This window comes from Entelurus aequoreus, linkage group LG17 (genome assembly GCF_033978785.1).
Source record: "Entelurus aequoreus isolate RoL-2023_Sb linkage group LG17, RoL_Eaeq_v1.1, whole genome shotgun sequence".
Classification (NCBI taxonomy): Eukaryota; Metazoa; Chordata; class Actinopteri; order Syngnathiformes; family Syngnathidae; genus Entelurus; species Entelurus aequoreus.
Genome location: NC_084747.1, coordinates 52691794 through 52713010, shown reverse-complemented (window position 1 = coordinate 52713010; position 21217 = coordinate 52691794). Strand labels below are relative to the sequence as shown.

Here is a 21217-nt window from a genome sequence, read left to right as displayed (position 1 = left end):
GATTGTTTTCTTTGTTTAAAAATAAAACAAGCACATTCTGAAAATGTACAAATCATAACTTTGTTGGATTTTTTTTTACACTTACATGTTGCAATTAATAATATTCTATCTTTATTTGTTATTATTTATACTTTCTGAATAAATTATGTGATAATGTTCATCAGTCAACTCGTTGGTGTTAATTTTGAATCCATCAAGATAAAAAAATAGTATCAAAATCAAATTTTAGGATGTTATTTATGTAGTTTGATAATTTTCGTCGAACGGTGCACTAACATCATGTGGTTTATTTGAGTTTTTGTACATCATCTACAAATACACAAATAATTGCTATTGTGACATCTAGTGGACACATTTAGAACAGCAGTTTTTTTCATTCAAACATTTTGGCTCATTTTTATACTTAGCCAAGTCATCCCGCGGGCCGGATAAAACCTGTTCGAGGGCCTGATCCGGCCCGCGGGCCTTACGTTTGACACCCCTGGTCTAAGTCGTCCAACAACACACATTAAGGTGAGTTGAGTTCATGAAAAGTGTTACTGCACATAATTATCACCAACTGTTTCAAAATAAGACAAGTCATTGTTTTTTTGTCAAGACATTGATAGATGCTGTTTTTGTACTGTAGGGAGAGAACATTAATAACATTATAGGGGTGGGCCAAAGGAAAGGCAAACTAAATAAATGCATACAGTGGGTATGGAGACCCCTACAGGTAGTTGTAGGGCGTCCCCGGATAAATGACAGATAGTTAATACAAACCCCTTTTCCATATGAGTTGGGAAATTGTGTTAGATGTAAATATAAACGGAATACAATGATTTGCAAATGCTTTTCAACCCATATTCAATTGAATATTTGATGTTCAAACTCATAAACTTTTTTTTTTGCAAATAATAATTAACTTAGAATTTCATGGCTTCAACACGTGCCAAAGTAGTTGGGAAAGGGCATGTTCACCACTGTTACATCACCTTTTCTTTTAACGACACTCAATAAACGATTGGGAACTGAGGAAACTAATTGTTGAAGCTAAGAAAGTGGAATTCTTTCCCATTCTTGTTTTATGTAGAGCTTCAGTCGTTCAACAGTCCGGGGTATCCGCTGTCGTATTTTACGCTTCATAATGCACCACACATTTTCGATGGGAGACAGGTCTGGACTGCAGGCGGGCCAGGAAAGTACCCGCACTCTTTTTTTTACGAAGCCACGCTGTTGTAACACGTGCTGAATGTGGCTTGGCATTGTCTTGCTGAAATAAGCAGGGGCGTCCATGAAAAAGACGGCTCATATGTTGCTCCAAAACCTATATGTACCTTTCAGCATTAATGGTGCCTTCACAGTAAGTTACCCATGCCTTGGGCACTCATGCACCCCCATACCGTCACAGATGCTGGCTTTTGAACTTTGCGTCGATAACAGTCTGGATGGTTCGCTTCCCCTTAGGTCCGGATGACACGATGTCGAATATTTCCAAAAACAATTTGAAATGTGGACTCGTCAGACCACAGAACACTTTTCCACTTTGCATCAGTCCATCTTAGATGATCTCGGGCCTAGAGAAGCCGGCGGCGTTTCTGGGTGTTGTTGATAAATGGCTTTCGCTTTGCATAGTAGAGCTTTAACTTGCACTTACAGATGTAGTGACAAACTGTATTTAGTGACAGTGGTTTTCTGAAGTGTTCCTGAGCCCATGTGGTGATATCCTTTAGAGATTGATGTCGGTTTTTGATACAGTGCCGTCTGAGGGATTGAAGGTCACGGTCATTCAATGTTGGTTTCTGGCCATGCCGCTTACGTGCAGTGATTTCTCCAGATTCTCTGAACCCTTTGATGATATTACGGACCGTAGATGGTGAATTCCCTAAATTCCTTGCAATAGCTGGTTGACAAAGGTTTTTCTTAAACTGTTCAACAATTTGCTCACGCATTTGTTGACAAAGTGGTGACCCTCGCCCCATCCTTGTTTGTGAATGACTGAGCATTTCATGGAATCTACTTTTATACCCAATCATGGCACCCACCTGTTCCCAATTTGCCTGTTCACCTGTGGGATGTTCCAAATAAGTGTTTGATGAGCATTCCTCAACTTTATCAGTATTTATTGCCACCTTTCCCAACTTCTTTGTCACGTGTTGCTGGCATCAAATTCTAAAGTTAATGATTATTTGCAAAAAAAAAAAAAAGTTTATCAGTTTGAACATCAAATATGTTGTCTTTGTAGCATATTAGACTGAATATGGGTTGAAAATGATTTGCAAATCATTGTATTCCGTTTATATTTACATCTAACACACATTCCCAACTCATATGGAAACAGGGTTTGTAGTAATGGACCCTTATTGGTTCCATTTGTACACCCTCAGTTACATTAACATTGATATTATACACATGGGCCAATAGATATAAATACAGTTATGTTGCTTTGATGCCCATCACTGCATGTATCTCTATATTGATCAGTAATTGCGTTATAATTCCACAAGAGTTTTGCAGTGGCACACGCACGTCTGTGCGCTTTAGGCATGCAAAAGGGTTTCCTTGGCTCGTTAGTGCGTGCTGATTTTAGGACTTATGTAACCATGTAATCATGCAATCAGTCACTGTGCGTGTCATATATCACCATGTTGCTGATTAAACATGTTATAATTCCTTGAGTGTTGGGTTTCAGCTCCACAGGCTTGATGCTGAAACATTAAAGAGAGGATCATGTTCACAGGGCTTTGTGTAATTGGAGGCTGGTTTTAAAAATAATGTACATTGTACATCTAGTACATGGGTCCCCAAACTACGGCCCACGGGCTACATACGGCCCACCAGCGTCTAAAATCCGGCCCGCGGGTTTTCCCGAGTAAAAAAAATAAAATAAATATATATATATATATATATATATATATGTATGTGTGGGAAAAAAATCACAAGACTATTTCATCTCTACAGGCCTGTTTCATGAGGGGTTTCCTCAATCCTCAGGAGATTTTTCTCCTGAGGATTGAGGAAAAAAAAAAAATATCCTGAGGATTGAGGAAACCCCTCATGAAACAGGCCTGTAGAGATGAAATAGTCTTGTGATGTTTTTCCCACACATACATATTACGCTCTACCACGGTATCGAGCACTATTTTTTGGATAATCTAATTAAGACATATATATATATATATATATATATATATATATATATATATATATATATATATATATATATATATATATATATATATATATATATATATATATATATATATGTATGTATGTATGTATGTATGTATGTATGTATTATATTTATATATATATATATATATATATATATATATATATATATATATATATATATATATATATATATATATATATATATATATATATATATATATATATATATATATATATAAATACTACCGTTCAAAAGTTTGGGGTCACATTGAAATGTCCTTATTTTTGAAGGAAAAGCACTGTACTTTTCAATGAAGATAACTTTAAACTAGTCTTAACTTTAAAGAAATACACTCTATACATTGCTAATGTGGTAAATGACTATGCTAGCTGCAAATGTCTGGTTTTTGGTGCAATATCTACATAGGTGTATAGAGGCCCATTTCCAGCAACTATCACTCCAGTGTTCTAATGGTACAATGTGTTTGCTCATTGGCTCAGAAGGCTAATTGATGATTAGAAAACCCGTGTGCAATCATGTTCACACATCTGAAAACAGTTTAGCTCGTTACAGAAGCTACAAAACTGACCATCCTTTGAGCAGATTGAGTTTCTGGAGCATCACATTTGTGGGGTCAATTAAACGCTCAAAATGGCCAGAAAAAGAGAACTTTCATCTGAAACTCGACAGTCTATTCTTGTTCCTAGAAATGAAGGATCAAACACAAAATTGTTTGGGTGACCCCAAACTTTTGAACGGTAGTGTATATATATATATATATTTTTTTTTAACATATATATATATATATATATGTATATATATATATATATATATATATATTTTTTTTTGTATCAGTCCTTTCTAGCCCATCTATCAATCCATGTTCTACCGCTTGTTACTTTCGGGGTCTCCCCGAGCCACTCAGGCAAATCATATTGTCTAAAAATGCATTTTCCCATCGATAACGTGACTGTCATCACGCTCGCGGCCCGCCGCCATGTCGAGCGAGCGCGCGGCAAGTACTCGCTCTTTCAGCCAATTAGTGCACGAGGGGAAAAAAATGGCGAAATTGTTGGAGATACGTACAATAGACTCCGAGTGTAGAGTTTTTAAACATCACTGGACATATGACTCCATGATTGCTGAAGAGCCGCATGCTATCTAATACTATCTACATTTCACCACACCTAGTGTGTGTGTGACAATCATTGGCACTTTAACTTTAACTATTGTTTCTGAATCATCCAAATATGCCGTACAAAATGTTTGTTTCATTCCCCCCCAAGTCATTGATTTATGCCACATTGTGATCGCTCTAATCCACTTCCTATCGTCTCATGGTATGTGTCATCATCTTAATACCTCGTTAATCCTCCAAAATGGGTTATTAACGTAAACACAACATAGCCAACCCCCCCCCCCCCCCCCCCCCCCAGCTCATCCCTCGTCCCGTGTGCCTTCCCAACAAGTCCAATCAATCTAGTTAATTGCACAGGCATGACACCGGCAATGGTGGCAATGTCATTTGTTTTCATATCAAACACATCATTAGGCCGCTGCCTTACATACCACATACACATGCGAGGGTACGGACGCACACCTACACACACACCTTCTACAATATAATTAGTGGGGAGGTAAGAAGCAAAGTGTCTTAATTAGGATTACCTTGACCTGCATGCACCTCATTCATGGTTGAGGCGTTCGAGCGGCGAACACGCGACATGCACGGGCATCCTGGTTATGTTGCGACATAGATCATTAGAATAGTATAGAACAGGGTTTAACAACTCCTTTTTTTTTACAAACCCCAAAACCAGTGAATTGGCCACGTTGTGTAAATCGTGAATAAAAACAGAATACGATGATTTGCAAATCCTTTTCAACCTATATTCAATTAAAAAGACCTGCAAAGACAAGGTACTTAACATTCAAACTGGTACACTTTGTTGTTTTTTTGCAAATATTAGCTCATTTGGAATTTGATGCTGCAACATGTTTCAAAAAAGCTGGCACAAGTGGCAAAAAAGAACTGAGAAAGTTGAGGAATACTCATCAAACACTTATTTCCCACAGGTGAACAGGCGTAATTGGGAACAGGTGGGTGCCATGGTTGGGTATAAAAACCGCTTCCATGAAATGCTCAGTCATTCACAAACAAGGACGGGGCGAGGGTCATCACTTTGTCAACAAATGCGTGAGCAAATTGTCGAACAGTTTAAGAACAACATTTCTCAGAAGCTATTGCAAGGAATTTAGGAATTTCACCGTCTACGGTCCGTAATATCATCAAAAAGTTCAGAGAATCTGGAGAAATCACTGCACGTAAGTGGCAAGGCCCGTGACCTTCGATCCCTCAGGCGGTACTGCATCAAAAGGCGACGTCAGTGTGTAAAGGATATCACCACATGAGCTCAGGAACACTTAAAAAAAAACCACTGCCGGTAACTACAGTGTGTCGCTACATCTGTAGGTGCAAGTTAAAACTCTACTACGCAAGACCGAAAGCCATTTATCAACAACGACCCGCTGGGCCCGAGTTCATCTAAAATGGACTGACGCAAAGTGGAAAAGTGTTCTGTGGTGTGACGGTGTCCACATTTTAATTTTTTTTTTGGAAACTGTGGACGTCGTGTCCTCCGTACTAAAGAGGAAAAGAACCATCCGGACTGTGAAAGGCACAAAGTTCAAAAACCAGAATCTGTGATGGTATGGGGGTGTATTAGTGCCCAAGTCATGGGTAACTTACACATCTGTGAAGGCACCATTAATCCTGAAAGGTACATACAGGTTTTAGAGCAACATATGTTGCCATCCAAGCAATGTTATCATGGACGCCCCTGCTTATTTCAGCAAGACAATGCCAAGCCACATTCTGCACGTGTTACAACCGCGTGGCTTCGTAGTAAAAGAGCAGTCTTTGGAAATGATGCATCAACAGCGCCTCTGCTGGTCGCGGTCAAGTAGCGCACTAACCACTTTAACGTAATATGTGTCTTTTCACAGATATCCGCGGCATCGAGGACTTCCTGGACAGCGCCTCCCACCAGGGCATGGACGTGTCCTTGCAGAAGGTGGAGTCCAACGTCAACATGATGATCACCAGCCTGTTCAGGACCATGCGAGTTGAGGAGCTGCATCGATACAGGGACACGCTGCGCAGAGCCGTGTTGTTCATGAGCCCGGCCACCGCCAAGGCGTTCATCTCCGAGGTAAATTGCTCGATTTTTTTCTGTGCTCAGGTGTAAAGTTATATACGTTTGTACGTAGTACCTGAACTTACGAGAGTAATTTGTTCCACGATAGAGCTCGTATCTCATAACAAACAAATATCAAATCAGCCCTGTCCATTGAAATTAATTCAAATCAATTTAATCCGAGCTTGTCCCCCTAAAACAGAACCATTGTATCATGTAACATGTCTTTTTAAAAGAAAAACACACGTTTTAGACAAGAAATGCTGTTTGAAACAATAGAATGTACTATGAACAAACTATTCATTACATTAAAGGCCTACTGAAATTATTTTTTTTTATTTAAACGGGGATAGCAGATCCATTCTATGTGTCATACTTGATCATTTCGCGATATTGCCAAATTTTTGCTGAAAGGATTTAGTAGAGAACATCGACGATAAAGTTGCAACTTTTGGTATCTGATAAAAAAAAGCCTTGCCTGTACCGGAAGTAGCGTGACGTCAACAGTTGAAAGGCTCCTCACATTTTCCTATTGTTTTCAATGCAGCGAGAGCGATTCGGACCGAGAAAGCGACGATTACCCCATTAATTTGAGCGAGGATGAAAGATTTGTGGATGAGGAACGTTAGAGTGAAGGACTAGAATGCAGTGCAAGACATATCTTTTTTCGCTCTGACCGTAACTTAGGTACAAGCTGGCTCATTGTATTCCACACTCTCTCCTTTTTCTATTGTGGATCACGGATTTGTATTTTAAACCACCTCGGATACTATATCCTCTTGAAAATGAGAGTCGAGAACGCGAAATGGACATTCACAATGACTTTTATCTCCACGACAATACATCGGCGAATCTCTTTAGCTACTGAGCTAACGTGATAGCATCGGGCTCAAATGCAGATAGAAACAAAATAAATAAACCCCTGACTGGAAGGATAGACAGAAGATCAACAATACTATTAAACCACGGACATGTAAATACACGGTTAATGCTTTCCAGCCTGGCGAAGGTTAACAATGCTGTTGCTAACGACGCCATTGAAGCTAACTTAGCAACCGGACCTCACAGAGCTATGCTAAAAACATTAGCTATCCACCTACGCCAGCCAGCCCTCATCTGCTCATCAACACCCGTGCTCACCTGCGTTCCAGCGATCGACGGTGCGACGAAGGACTTCACCCGATCACAGATGCGGTCGGCGAGACGGAGGAAGTTAAGGTGAGTTCGCCGGCTAGCGCGTCTGCTATCCATCTCTGTCCTCCTGGTTGTGTTGCTGCAGCCAGCCGCTAATACACCGATCCCACCTACAACTTTCTTCTTTGCAGTCTCCATTGTTCATTAAACAAATTGCAAAAGATTCACCAACACAGATGTCCAGAATAATGTGGAATTTTGAGATGAAAACAGAGTTTTTTTGTATAGGATTGAATGTGTCCGCATACTTCCCGTTTCAACGATTGACGTCACGCGCATACGTCATCATACATAGACATTTTCAACCGGAAGTTTAGCGGGACATTTAAAATTGCACTTTATAAGTTAACCCGGCCGTATTGGCATGTGTTGCAATGTTAAGATTTCATCATTGATATATAAACTATCAGACTGCGTGGTCGGTAGTAGTGGGTTTTAGAAGCCTTTAAGGGCATGAATATTGCAGACACGTTTTTTACCCGACAACGAGGTATTCTCTGTTCTTCCATCCTGGCACATTTACTCATCATAAGTCCATAAATCAGATATTACATTACAAATGCATTAATTTCGTTATTAATAAAGTAATTGCATTAAATCCTCATTATTGGCTTGCAGCTGAAGACAATTAGGGATTTCCATTTGCTCCAATACATAAATGATACGGAGGGTCATGCTTGAAAGCTATGGGCTCTTTGCATGAATTCCTCATTGGAGGGTGTGTTAGCATGTGGCTTAATCCCATATGTCACAGCCTCATCTCAGTTAATTAAACGTGACCTCCGTAAACTCAATCACAGTCTAATTTAGATGAAGGTGTGACAGGGAAGAGTGGGCGTATTATTGTGTGAGTGTGACACAACACCAAGAATACTTTAATTGTGTGTGAAGTTAAAAGTCTAGAATGTATGAAGGACAATGCGTCTCAAGGTCTCTTTGAATTCCCAGTAGAGAATATTTCAAGCTGTTCTAATGATAAGTGATTTAGGGTTTTTTTTTTTCACCTAGAAGAAACACAAAAACCTATTTTTTTTCTGTTCCTGCACAATGACTACAAGCACAGAAGGTCAAAGTTTTAGCAGATTTCTTTCCAAAGCTCTCAAACACGTGTGGAAGACTTCAATTACTGGCTTGGGTCATTTAATGAATGCCAATGAGAGACTCCCTGGCTTCATTGTTGCCATGACTACCCGACTGCATTTCACAATGTAAACAATGTCCAAACCGCTATTACTGAGTGGAACTCTTTTTAATGTAAAACGTATGCTTTAGTTCGAGTGCTACTTTTATTAACTGTATATTTCTGTGCCCTTTCTCTGTGTTTTCATGTTTTATTGTTAATAGTATTTTTTCTTGAATATATGTGTAAACTAGTGTTGTCCCGATACCGATATGTTAGTACCGGTACCGATACCAAAATGTATTTCGATACTGTTCGGTACTTTTCTAAATAAGGGGGACCACAACAGAATTCCTTTATTGGCTTTATTTGAACAAAAAATCTTACCGTACATTAAACATATGTTTATTATTGCAATCGAAGAACAAGTTTGTCCTTAAATAAAAAAGTGAACATACAAGACAACTTGTCTTGTAGTAGTAAGTAAACCAACAAAGACTTCTAAGTTGTCTGCTGACGTTTGCAGTAACATATTGTCTCATTTATCATTTTGTCAAAATTATGAGGGACAAGCTGTAAAAATTGATTATTAATGCTCTTGTTCATTTACTGTTAATCTGCTTACTTTCTCTTTTAACATGTTCTATCTACACTTCTGTTAAAATGTAATAATCACTTATTCTTCTGTTGTTTGGATGCTTTGCATTAGTTTTGGATGATACCACAAATTTAGGTATCAATCTGATACTATACCAGTACCGGTATACTGTACAACCCTAGTGTACACCAACCTGTCTAGGACAGTGGTTCTTAACCTGGGTTCGATCGAACCCTAGGGGTTCGGCGTAGCTTCCGCCACGGAGGTTAAGGCACATCCGACTTATCGTGTAAATAAAAACTTCTCCCTATCAGCGTATTATGGATACCCCCAAACAATGTTCCCTCTAATTTTCCATCTGATTTGCAGGTTTTTTGATTGATCGATTGAAACTTTTACTAGTAGATTTCAAAGGAAGAGAATACATTATATGAAACAGTACAGTTTACACAGTACAGTACGTATTCCGGACAATTGACCACTAAATGGTAACACCCGAATACGTTTTTCAACTTGTTTAACTCGGGGTCCACGTTATTCCACGTTAATCAATTCATGGCAGAGTTCATGCACTCTGTTGGTTTTGTTCTTTGAACAAGGTGATGTTCATGCACGGTTCATTTTGTGCACCAGTAAAAAAAACATTTAACTTTTTCTTGAATTGAAAAAACATTTTATTTTTCACTAAAGAACGGTTCGGTGAATGCGCATATGAAACTGGTGGGGTTCGGTACCTCCAACAAGGTTAAGAACCACTGGTCTAGGGACTACAGATGGAAATTAGCTTTTGGCTAACATCTGACATATTTACATATAATGTATATGTTATTAATATGTATTTTTTTAAAAAAAGAATAATTATCACCGGGCAGCTTGTATAGCAGTATAGATTTACTGAAAATTAGTCAACACAGTCTAAATAGCTGGTAACACAAGTAGGTATTAGTATGGTCTGGGGCTGTATGAGTGCTGCCATCACTGGAGAGCTCTGGTTTGTTGAGTGGAAAAAATAATTGTAACTTCCACTGTGACATTGTGAGTAGGTCCGGATACCGAATTTAGTACTTCTCTAGGCACCAACCAAATTCTACTACCGGGTATCGATTCACGTAAAATCAAACGGTGCCATTTTTCGATACCTTTGTTGGTTGTGACGACATGTCCGCTTGCAGACTAAACAAGGTTCAAACAGGCACTCATGCAGCACTCAGAGCAGACTCAACCCAACTGCCTGTAGGTAATAATACAATTTACAATGAAAAGAAAGCTCAAACGTTAATTCAGGCTTCCCTTTTCCAAAATGTGTTAGTTTGAGGCATATTTACATTTGCTTTGCCATAATGATGCAACTAATGATTTTACATAGCGATTTCAACGTTGCCAAATTTGGTAATGAAGACTACAACTAAGATGCATGCTACAATCAAACAGCAAGTGTGTACCGTATCTTTCGGAGTATAAGTCGCACCGGCCGAAAATGCATAATAAAGAAGGAAAAAAACATATATAAGTCACACTGGAGTATAAATCGCATTATTTGGGGAAATTTATTTGATCAAACCCAACACCAAGAATAGACATTTGAAAGGCAATTTAAAATGTCTAAAGAATAGTGAACAACAGGCTGAATAAGTGTACGTTATATGAGGCATAAATAACCAACTGAGAACGTGCCTGGTATGTTAACGTAACATATTATGGTAAGAGTCATTCAAATAACTATAACATATAGAACATGCTATACGTTTACCAAACAATCTGTCACTCCTAATCGCTAAATCCCATGAAATCTTATACGTCTAGTCTCTTACGTGAATGAGCTAAATAACATTATTTGATATTTTACGGTAATGTGTTAATAATTTCACACATAAGTCGCTCCTGAGTATAAGTCGCACCCCCGGCCAAACTATGAAAAAAACTGCGACTTATAGTCCGAAAAATACGGTAATAGGTACAATACTTACATTACATACATAATGTTGGATATAGAGAACATACAAACCCTTTATTTATTGAATCAAAAATACTGAAATTCCACGACATAGTGAATTTGCAAACAGCTAAAATTATGCACAAAGCAAACTATAACCTGCTACCCAAGAATATACAACAATTCTTCTCAAAAAAAGAGGAGAAATATAATCTTAGAGACAAACGTAATTTAAAACATTTGTTTGCGCGTACAACACTTAAGACCTTCAGTATATCAATATGTGGAATTAAATTATGGAATGGATTAAGCAAAGCAATCAATCAATGTACTAATATGATCCACTTCAAGAAACTCTTCAAACTTAAAGTGTTTACAAAGTACAAAGAAGAAGAACCATGACAAATATTCTCAATTTATTTCATCCATCCATTCATTCATTCTTAAAGTAATCTTACTTATTTCATAATATGAAATATGACTTACTTCACCAATTATTATTATTAAATTCTTACTATTATTTATTCATTTATTTTTATTGTGATTACTTATGGAGTTTATTGTGAATAAATTGTGAACAGGAAGTGAACAAAAAGTTTTAGCAACTGTTATGTAAAGAAAAGGGGTAGGATTAAATAAGCTCTGCTTCTTCCTACTCCTTTTCGAACATGTTGAAAAGACATACTGGAAATTGTGATGTATCATGTTGTATGCTTGCATGTTCGAAATAAACTCAAACTCAAACTCAAACTTACAGTACAAAAGCTTTGCATGGCGCAACAAATAACTAGTCAAGTCAAGTCAAGTCAAGTCAACTTTATTTATATAGCACATTTTCAACAACTTTTTAGATTGCACCAAAGTGCTTTACAGGTTAAAAAAGCATGGAGCAAACAAAAAACAATCAAACAAAAAAAAAAAAACAACAACAACAAAAAAAAAACAACTAAGCAAAACAAAAAAAACAAACAAAGAACATAAACAATGAGTGTGCTAAACAAGATAATGCAAATGCAATACGGTAAAAGGGGTCGAATAAAAAGTTTTAAAAAATTTGCAGAATAAAAAAAAAAAAAAAATAATAATAAAAGTGCTACAAATTGACGAGAAACTAGACAGTTTAATGGCAAAGACGTCTTCCTGATTCAACAACATTAGTAGACTACTGCCATATAATGTCTTGGAATTGCAACTGAATGCAAAGTTTATTTTATAATACTTGCAGATGATTACGAAAATAGCATTTATTAACACACGCAGTGCTGAAAAGGTTTACCGTTGCGTACCGGCATCGATTACTATGTCCCGAGAATTAATACCATATCGGTTCAGATGTGAACGGTACCCCTCTGTAACTGTGGGACACAGCATGATGCCCTTCTCTTGGAGAGATGACCACATAGCAGTATATATTGTAGAGTAGTCATGCAGTTTACAGCTGACCATGACTCAAAAGTGAGGACACCTCACAATGAACCAAACCACAGTGTCCAAATTTTGTCCAAAGCAAAATATTTTACTCAATGAACCGGAGCTCCCCAGTGCACCTGTGCAGCCCCAGACCATGATGCTACCACCACAATGCTTAACTTTAGGCAAAAAACGATTATTTTTGCTAAACACCAGCGATATAGACAAGAAGACAATGTGATGCTTATAAAGAGAAGTCATTCTTGTTTGTCCATGTGATTTCGTCTCAGTGTCTCGCCATGCAGAGGCGGTTGGTTCTCCGATGTCTTATTTGCACACGTTGGCTTTCAGCTTGTCCGTCTTCATTTTGGCATGTGGGCACGCTTCCAGATTGTGCTTTAGAAAAGTTGACTACAGAAGCTATGAATCTAATTAGTGGAGAGCTTTCTGAGATGAAGTGTCAGGAGATGAGGAAGGCTGCAGCCTAAGATTGATTTGATTGATCGTTTCAGAGAGACATGCATGTTTTAAAAGACAAAAAACAACAACAACATGCAAGGATAATAAATGGGTGTGCAGTCAATTTGTGAGGTTATTTGTCACCCAGAGACACCTCGGTCCTCCGATCCAGATGTGTCAGATGTTAACTGTCTGAAGGAATGAAACACTAGACAGGGAGGCAGGTAGGAGAAAACAAACTAAACTGTGAAAACAAACTAAACTGTGACAGATCAACATTACGCGCGTGATTCATTATTGGCACAATTTGGAACGCCGCCCTCCGCTAAATGACTTTGCGGCGCAGACTGGCGTGCTCGATGAGATTACATAAATAATTTGGAGGGCAATAACAAATGTTTGCAGTCACTTTATCTAGTGAGATCTGAAACAATCTAATAAACCTTTTGGAACTGAATCAAACAGTATTTAGAAAAGAAAAACGTCTGGGAATTTGCCATAGCGCACAAGTCTATCCATAGCAATAGTACCTAGCAGAGGTGTGGACTGAGACTTGAGTCACAACTTTTCATAATTTAAAGGCCTACTGAAATGATTTTTTTTTTATTTAAACGGGGATAGCAGATCCATTCTATGTGTCATACTTGATCATTTCGCGATATTGCCATATTTTTGCTGAAAGGATTTAGTAGAGAACATCGACGATAAAGTTCGCAACTTTTGGTCGCTGATAAAAAAAAGCCTTGCCTGTACCGGAAGTAGCGTGACGTCAACAGTTGAAAGGCTCCTCACATTTCCCCGTTGTTTACAATGCAGCGAGAGCGATTCGGACCGAGAAAGCGACGATTACCCCATTAATTTGAGCGAGGATGAAAGATTTGTGGATGAGGAACGTGAGAGTGAAGGACTACAGTGCAGTGCAGGACGTATCTTTTTTCGCTCTGACCATAACTTAGGTACAAGGCTTCATTGGATTCCACACTTTCTCCTTTTTCTATTGTGGATCATGGATTTGTATTTTAAACCACCTCGGATACTATATCCTCTTGAAAATGAGAGTCGAGAACGCGAAATGGACATTCACCGTGACTTTTATCTCCACTACAATACATCGGCGAAGCTCTTTAGCTACGGAGCTAACGTGATAGCATCGGGCTTAAATGCAGAAAGAAACAAAAGAAATAAACCCCTGACTGGAAGGATAGACAGAAAATCAACAATACTATTAAACCATGGACATGTAACTACACGGTTAATGCTTTCCAGGCTGGCGAAGCTTAACAATGCTGTTGCTAACGACGCCATTGAAGCTAACTTAGCAACGGGACCTCACAGAGATATGCTAAAAACATTAGCTATCCACCTACGCCAGCCAGCCCTCATCTGCTCATCAACACCCGTGCTCACCTGCGTTCCAGCGATCGACGGAGCGACGAAGGACTTCACCCGATCATAGATGCGGTCGGCGGCCCGGAGACGGAGGAAGTCAAGGTGAGGTCGGCGGCTAGCGCGTCTGCTATCCATCTCAAAGTCCTCCTGGTTGTGTTGCTGTAGTCTGCCGCTTATACACCGATCCCACCTACAGCTTTCTTCTTTGCAGTCTTCATTGTTCATTAAACAAATTGCAAAAGATTCACCAACACAGATGTCCAGAATACTGTGGAATTTTGAGATGAAAACAGAGCTTTTTGTATAGGATTCAATGGTGTGCCAATACTTCCGTTTAACTATTCACGTCACGCGCATACGTCATCATACATAGACGTTTTCAACCGGAAGTTTAGCGGGAAATTTAAAATTGCACTTTATAAGTTAACCCGGCCGTATTGGCATGTGTTGCAATGTTAAGATTTCATCATTAATATATAAACTATCAGACTGCGTGGTCGGTAGTAGTGGCTTTCAGTAGGCCTTTAATCAAAGACTTGAAACTCAACTTGGACTTTGACATCAATGACTTGGACTTTAGTCTGATGACCTGATAAAACAGTGGAACCTCGATTTGCGAACTTAGTTGGTTTTTGAACAGGGTTGGTAAATAGGAAAGTTTGTATTTTGAAGGACATTTTCCCATAAGAAACAATGTAAACGTCAATGGGTTTCAGCCTCGACAAAAGTCCACATTTGAGTAAAAGTTTGTACACTTTGAACATAATATCAAACAATCTTAAGATGGTGATGTATCAACTTCCTATTTCAGGGGATTCAAATGTACGGCTCGCAGGCCGGATCAGGCCAGCGAACAGGTTTAATCGGGCCCGCGGTCCACGAGAGGAGTTTTCTAAATATAAAAATGAATTGCAAATTTTCATGAAAGAAACTGCTGTTCTAAATAAATCCACTGGATGTCGCAACAGCAATTCTGTTAGGCAAGCAAACAGTTTATAGCGGGGCCATGTAAGTATGCCAAGCAAGAGGTACACTCCTTCCCTCGACATAAACGAAACGTAAAACCTGCTGTTTTACTACGTTTTCTGCTTTGAACACATCGTGCTTTAATACACTTATTGCCCCGAAATGTATCTGTCAAAAAAGAGAAAAGTGGACGCAGTGTAACTCAACCCTCTTGAATAGAGTCCGTGTACATCGCGGCCATCCGTTTTTTGTATGGAATAAAAAAATAATTGAACATAAAAATCAACTTTCTCTGTTTTTTGGTTTGATAATAAAAATTAAAAAAAACGGATCGTTATCTATTATCCGTTATATGAATTCAATATGTAACGATATAGTGGAGAAGGAGACGGCACGGCGGCAGGGACGTCGCTTAGCTTGAAGCGTATTTATTGGTACAAAGGATTGATGATCCTAATCCAAAGATGTGTGGTGAGACTTTGTGAAGTGATCATCTGTTGAGTGTTACCGGGAGGTGTTGGAAGTGCGTGTTGGGACAGATGCGGAATTCCAGAAAGGGCAAAGCAGGCTCGGAGGTCCGGGGACAGGCAAGTGGTCAGGGGCTGGAGCGAGGCGTCGTTGGGTCGAGATCCGGGAAGGCAGCAGGGAGTCCAAAGGGGAGTCCAAAGGGGATCCGGGGAGACGAGACACATAACTCGAAACCAGAGAATGACGCAAAGCTGCAGGATGATGACACAGCGAGCACAGAGGAGGGGAGACACGGAGAGCAAGGAAGCACATAGGCGAGGATAGCTAGAGACATGTAGGACTTACTGTACGGATACAAGTAGCTATGTTCTGGCACTGGAACGCAGGACACGCTGGCTTAAGAAGGCAGGGGAGCTATCATCAGCGTCAGGTGTGTTGATTGTAGATTGAGTGGAGTGGAGAGGAACGCCCGTGGGCGTGTCCAGCAGAAAATATACATTATAAACAAAGAGAGGTAGCTAACATAGAAGTGGTCAGGTAATAGATGGATATCTATTGCTGTATGGCGGGTGATTATACAGCTGGATGGAGTGGTACATTTCGTAATAGAAGTGCATAGAAAGACTCCAAATAATCCAAGTCATAAATCCTCTGGCTACTACATTTCCTGCGATCACCCCTCTCGCAAGTAATTCATTATTACAGTAATTCTATTGATTGGACAAATCGACTGGTTCCAGCACGGATGCTCAGTGTAAGCACAGGTCTGAGTGGGCCAAGTCCAGCGCGATACGAATGGCCTAGTATGAGTTTTCTGTGCAGCTCTACTGACATGGCCCTGATATTTCCTGTTTTTCCTCTGTCACACACACAACAACAGTGGAATATGAATTTTGCCATTTGATATCAAAGCAAGCTTTTAAAATATTAACACCACCATGCCATTTGGGGCCAACTTTCTCTTTAAGTCACTTGAAGGACCGTCAAGCGAGAGCTGATCCCGCAGATGACACATGTCACAAATTAAATATGAAGGAAAAATACTCTCCGTAAGGCGACATTGAATAATGTAAGGCATGGATACATCTGTCTACACTGCACTAGTTTTTGTTGTTTTGTTTTGCCTCTTAAGTCTTTCTTTCTGTCGAGTCTCATAACTTTGATGCCAGTGTGAGCTAAAGCACAGCAGAATAATACCCTTAAATTTTAATATTTATATACAACTTTTCATCAAATATAGCTAACTGTATAGTAAATATTGACAGTAGACATGTAGACATGTGTTTTTGCCCATAGGAAAGTGAATTAATGTGTTCTCGGTTCAAGCTGCTGATATTGTCAAGCCTTCATTGCGATAATTGTGCAGGAAATGACGTTTTAATCGGGTGGGAATTTGAAAACTGGTTGTTGTTGAGAACGGGATACATGTGTTTTGATTCCTGCCAGTGTTGTCCCAATGGCAATATTCTATTCAAAATTATTTTGATACTTTTCGGTACTTTTCTAAATAAAGGGGACCACGAAAAATTGCAGTATTGGCTTTATTTTAACAAACAATCTTACATTATGTTTCTTATTGCAAGTTTGTCCTTAAATAAAATAGTGAACATACAAGACAACTTGTCTTTTAGTAGTAAGTAAACAAACAAAGCCTCCAAATTTAGTCTGCTGACGTATGCATTAACATATTGTGTCATTAATCATTCTATTATTTGACAAAATTATTAAGGACAAGTGGTAGAAAATGAACTATTAATCTACTTGTTCATTTACTGTTAATATCTGCTTACTTTCTCTTATAACATCTTCTATCTACACTTATGTTAAAATGTAATAATAATTTATTCTTCTGTTGTTTGGATGCTTTATATTAGTTTTGGATGATACCACAACATTTGGGTATCAATCTGATACCAAGTAGTTACAGGATCATACGTTGGTCATATCTAAAGTCCTCACGTGTCCAGGAACATATTTCCTGAGTTTATAAACATAATATCATTTTTTTTTTAAACGAAAGAAGATGTTGTGATGCCAAAAAAATATTGAGGTAATCATAGTAGCATCGACTAGATACACTCCTGTACTTGGTATCATTACAGTGGATGTTAGGTGTAGATCCACCAATGGCGTTTGTTTACATTTTGACGCCGGTGAGCTACGGTGTGTAGTGAAGCATGTTTAGCTATTCCTCGTCCTGCAGGGATGATACTTGTAAGAAACTCACTTCATTTGTCGCCATGGAGACGAGGATTAGTGATTTAGAATTAGCTAAAACACTGCAGACGGCGGATGGACGTTAGCCGCTAGCTAGCTAGGCATGTCTTAAAGCACCTCTTCCTGTGGGCGTTTCAGTGTTATAACTTCACCTTTATCGTCAGTTTTTAAGCCAAAATGCGCCCGTTCTCCATTTTCTGTCTACACACATTGTCTGCTTGTAAGTATTCTGTGATTGTGCGCTGCCGAACATGCTCGTCCGCTCGTAAAACCAGCAATGACACGACGTGACGACGACGGGGGCGCGGGGGGTGGACCGGTACTTTTCAGAGGCGGTGTAGTACCGAACATGATTCATTAGTATTGCGGTACTATACTGTAGAGGTTGCCCTCTAGTGGGTTCTTCAGACCACCACACACTGCCAGGAGAGCCAGGAAGTCCGGGTATAATTTTCATAAATAGTGCAAGTCTTTCTGCTTTTCAGCACAACGTCTTTTCCTTCTGCGTCTATTCAGCAGCACTTCCAACTCCAACTACTCGTCTCATCACGGCTGCTGCTAATAGCGGCGACAGGTGATTAGATGACAAGGCCCACCTGGGCCATCTACGCACTTGTCATGGCGGGGGTTTTTTCGCAGCTTACTGCGAGGTTTGTTCTCCCAGGAAGCAAAACTGACAGCTCCGGACGAAGGCGTGAAGGTAGGATTTGATTTATTTAACATAAATCATCCAACTACCAAAATACAGGCAAACAACAAAAAGGCAAACGTGCCGATTGCACGAGAGACTAAGGCTTAGCATAGGCTATGGCAGGGGTCGGCAACCCAAAATGTTGAAAGAGCCATATTGGACCAAAAATACAAAAAAAAAAATCTGTCTGGAGCCGCAAAAAATTAAAAGCCATATTACATGTGTCATGAGATATAAATTTAATTAAGAGGACTTAAAGGAAACTAAATGAGCTCAAATATAGCTACAAATGAGGCATAATGATGCAATATGTACATATCGCTAGCCTAAATAGCATGTTAGCATCGATTAGCTTGCAGTCATGCAGTGACTAAATATGTCTGATTAGCACTCCACACAAGTCAATAACATCAACAAAACTCACCTTTGTGCACTCACGCACGACGTTAAAAGTCTGGTGGACAGAATGAGACAGAAAAAGAAGTGGCATAAAACACGTCCTAGAAAGTCGGAGAAATTTATACATGTAAACAAACTATACGGTGAGTTCAAGGACCGCCAAAATAAGTAGGACAAAACGGCGCTCGCCAAATACTCGAATGAGTGAAGCATATTTAATATAAACAGTGTGATTTATAACAATTAGGGAGGTTTGTGTCATGTTTGTCCTCCTACAGAAACCATACTAAAACAAAAACATACATTTTTTCCCCTCATCTTTTTCCATTCTTCATACATTTTTGAAAAATCTCCAGAGAGCCACTAGGGCGGCGCTAAAGAGCCGCATGCGGCTCTAGAGCCACGGGTTGCCGACCCCCGGGCTATGGCATGAAACAAGCAAAACTTACTTGGCATAGGCGTGACGCAAACAATGAAGCCAGGACGAGTGATCAACAAAGGCAGGCTTAAATAGTGTCTCTTGATTACAAACAGGTGTGTCCCGAACGCAAGAGGCAGGTGAAAATCATAAGTCGTCATGGAAACTAAAAAAAAACAAGGGCGCACAAAAACAGGAACTACTGGAGTCTTAAAACTAACAGAAAATATCAAAAAGATGATCCAGACCACAGATCATGACAGCACCTGTCGCTGTCTTCGAGGCCGGTCCTGGCAACACCCCGTTCCCCGGCAGGCCCGCAGGCCACGCCCCCCCTCCACATATACTAATACCAGTATAGTAACTAATTCCTGCAAACAAATCCCTTATCGGCTGCTGTGGGCGCGAATGACGTCAATGCACAGTACCATCGGACATGACTTGCTCGTATTTGTGCTTATCTTATATTGCATTTTAAAAGCATAATTTTGATTTTGATTAAAAAAACGTGTTACTCATTGAGTAGTATTTTCAAGTTGACCAGACACTTCTCATCGGCTCAGGTTGCAATTTGTTTAGGTTACTTGGGCTCTTATTACAGTTGTCTCCATCGGATCCAGAGGGAGTTCTTGATGAAGCTCCTTCAAGCTATTATAGATAGATTTCCTGTTATCTCTGTATTGTTCTCATCCTTTATTGTGCGCGACTGGGATGAGATGGTGATCTTCCCCTCCGATAGTACACAGTAGCATATAGGGTGCGTATATAGAGTGTGACGGCGCTCCTCCGGGAGGTGCAATGCATCCAAATAACACTATTCACTTGCAAGACAACACACGTTATCTCCTCGCCGGCTGTCGACGAGCGAAATAGGGTCAAGGCTTTGCGTCAAACAGGGCTCCTCCCACGAGGCCCCGGCAGGAAATAGAGGGGGGAGAAGGGAAAATCTGATCATTGAGAAGGTGAAAGATAATAATTTCCGTTTAAGGTCACACAGGTCGCCATCCTCATCCTTGCAAGTGTGTCGTGTTTAATGACTTGTTCATGCTTTCGCGCTCAAGTCCTTCTTGTGGGAATGAAATGTTTGGACTAGTGTTGTAACGATACCAATATTTTGGTACCTAAAATTATTTCCATACTTTCCGTCACTTTTCGGTACTTTTCTAAAAAAAGGGGACCACAAAAAATGGCATTATTGGCTTTATTTTAACAAAAAATCTTCGGGTACATTAAACATATGTTTCTTATTGCAGTTAAGTCCTTAAATAAAATAGTGAACATACGAGAAAACTTGTCTTTTAGTAGTAAGTAAACAAACAAAGGCTCCTAATTTAGCTGCTGACATATGCAGTAACATATTGTGTCATTTTCCATTCTATTATCTTGTCAACATTATTAAGGACAAGTGGTAGAAAATTAATGATCAATCTACGTGTTCATTTACTGTTAAGATCTGCTTACTTTCCATTTTACCATGTTCTATGTACACTTCTGTTAAAATGTAATAATCGCTTATTATTCTGTTGTTTGATTCTATACATCAGTGGTCCCCAACCACAAACAGGTGTGTCCCGAACGCAAGAGGCAGGGGAAAATCATAAGTC

The 21217-nt window shown here is 39.4% G+C and overlaps 1 protein-coding gene across 2 annotated transcripts in view; it reads left to right on the top strand.

The window, feature by feature from the left end:
- Positions 1-21217, top strand: part of grid2 (glutamate receptor, ionotropic, delta 2) — a 1088972-nt gene that overhangs the window by 544206 nt on the left and 523549 nt on the right. For both annotated transcript variants that reach the window (XM_062025903.1, XM_062025902.1), the window contains one exon: positions 6161-6366. In XM_062025903.1, coding sequence (XP_061881887.1) covers positions 6161-6366 — 206 coding nt within the window. The remainder of the gene's footprint in view (positions 1-6160; positions 6367-21217) is intronic.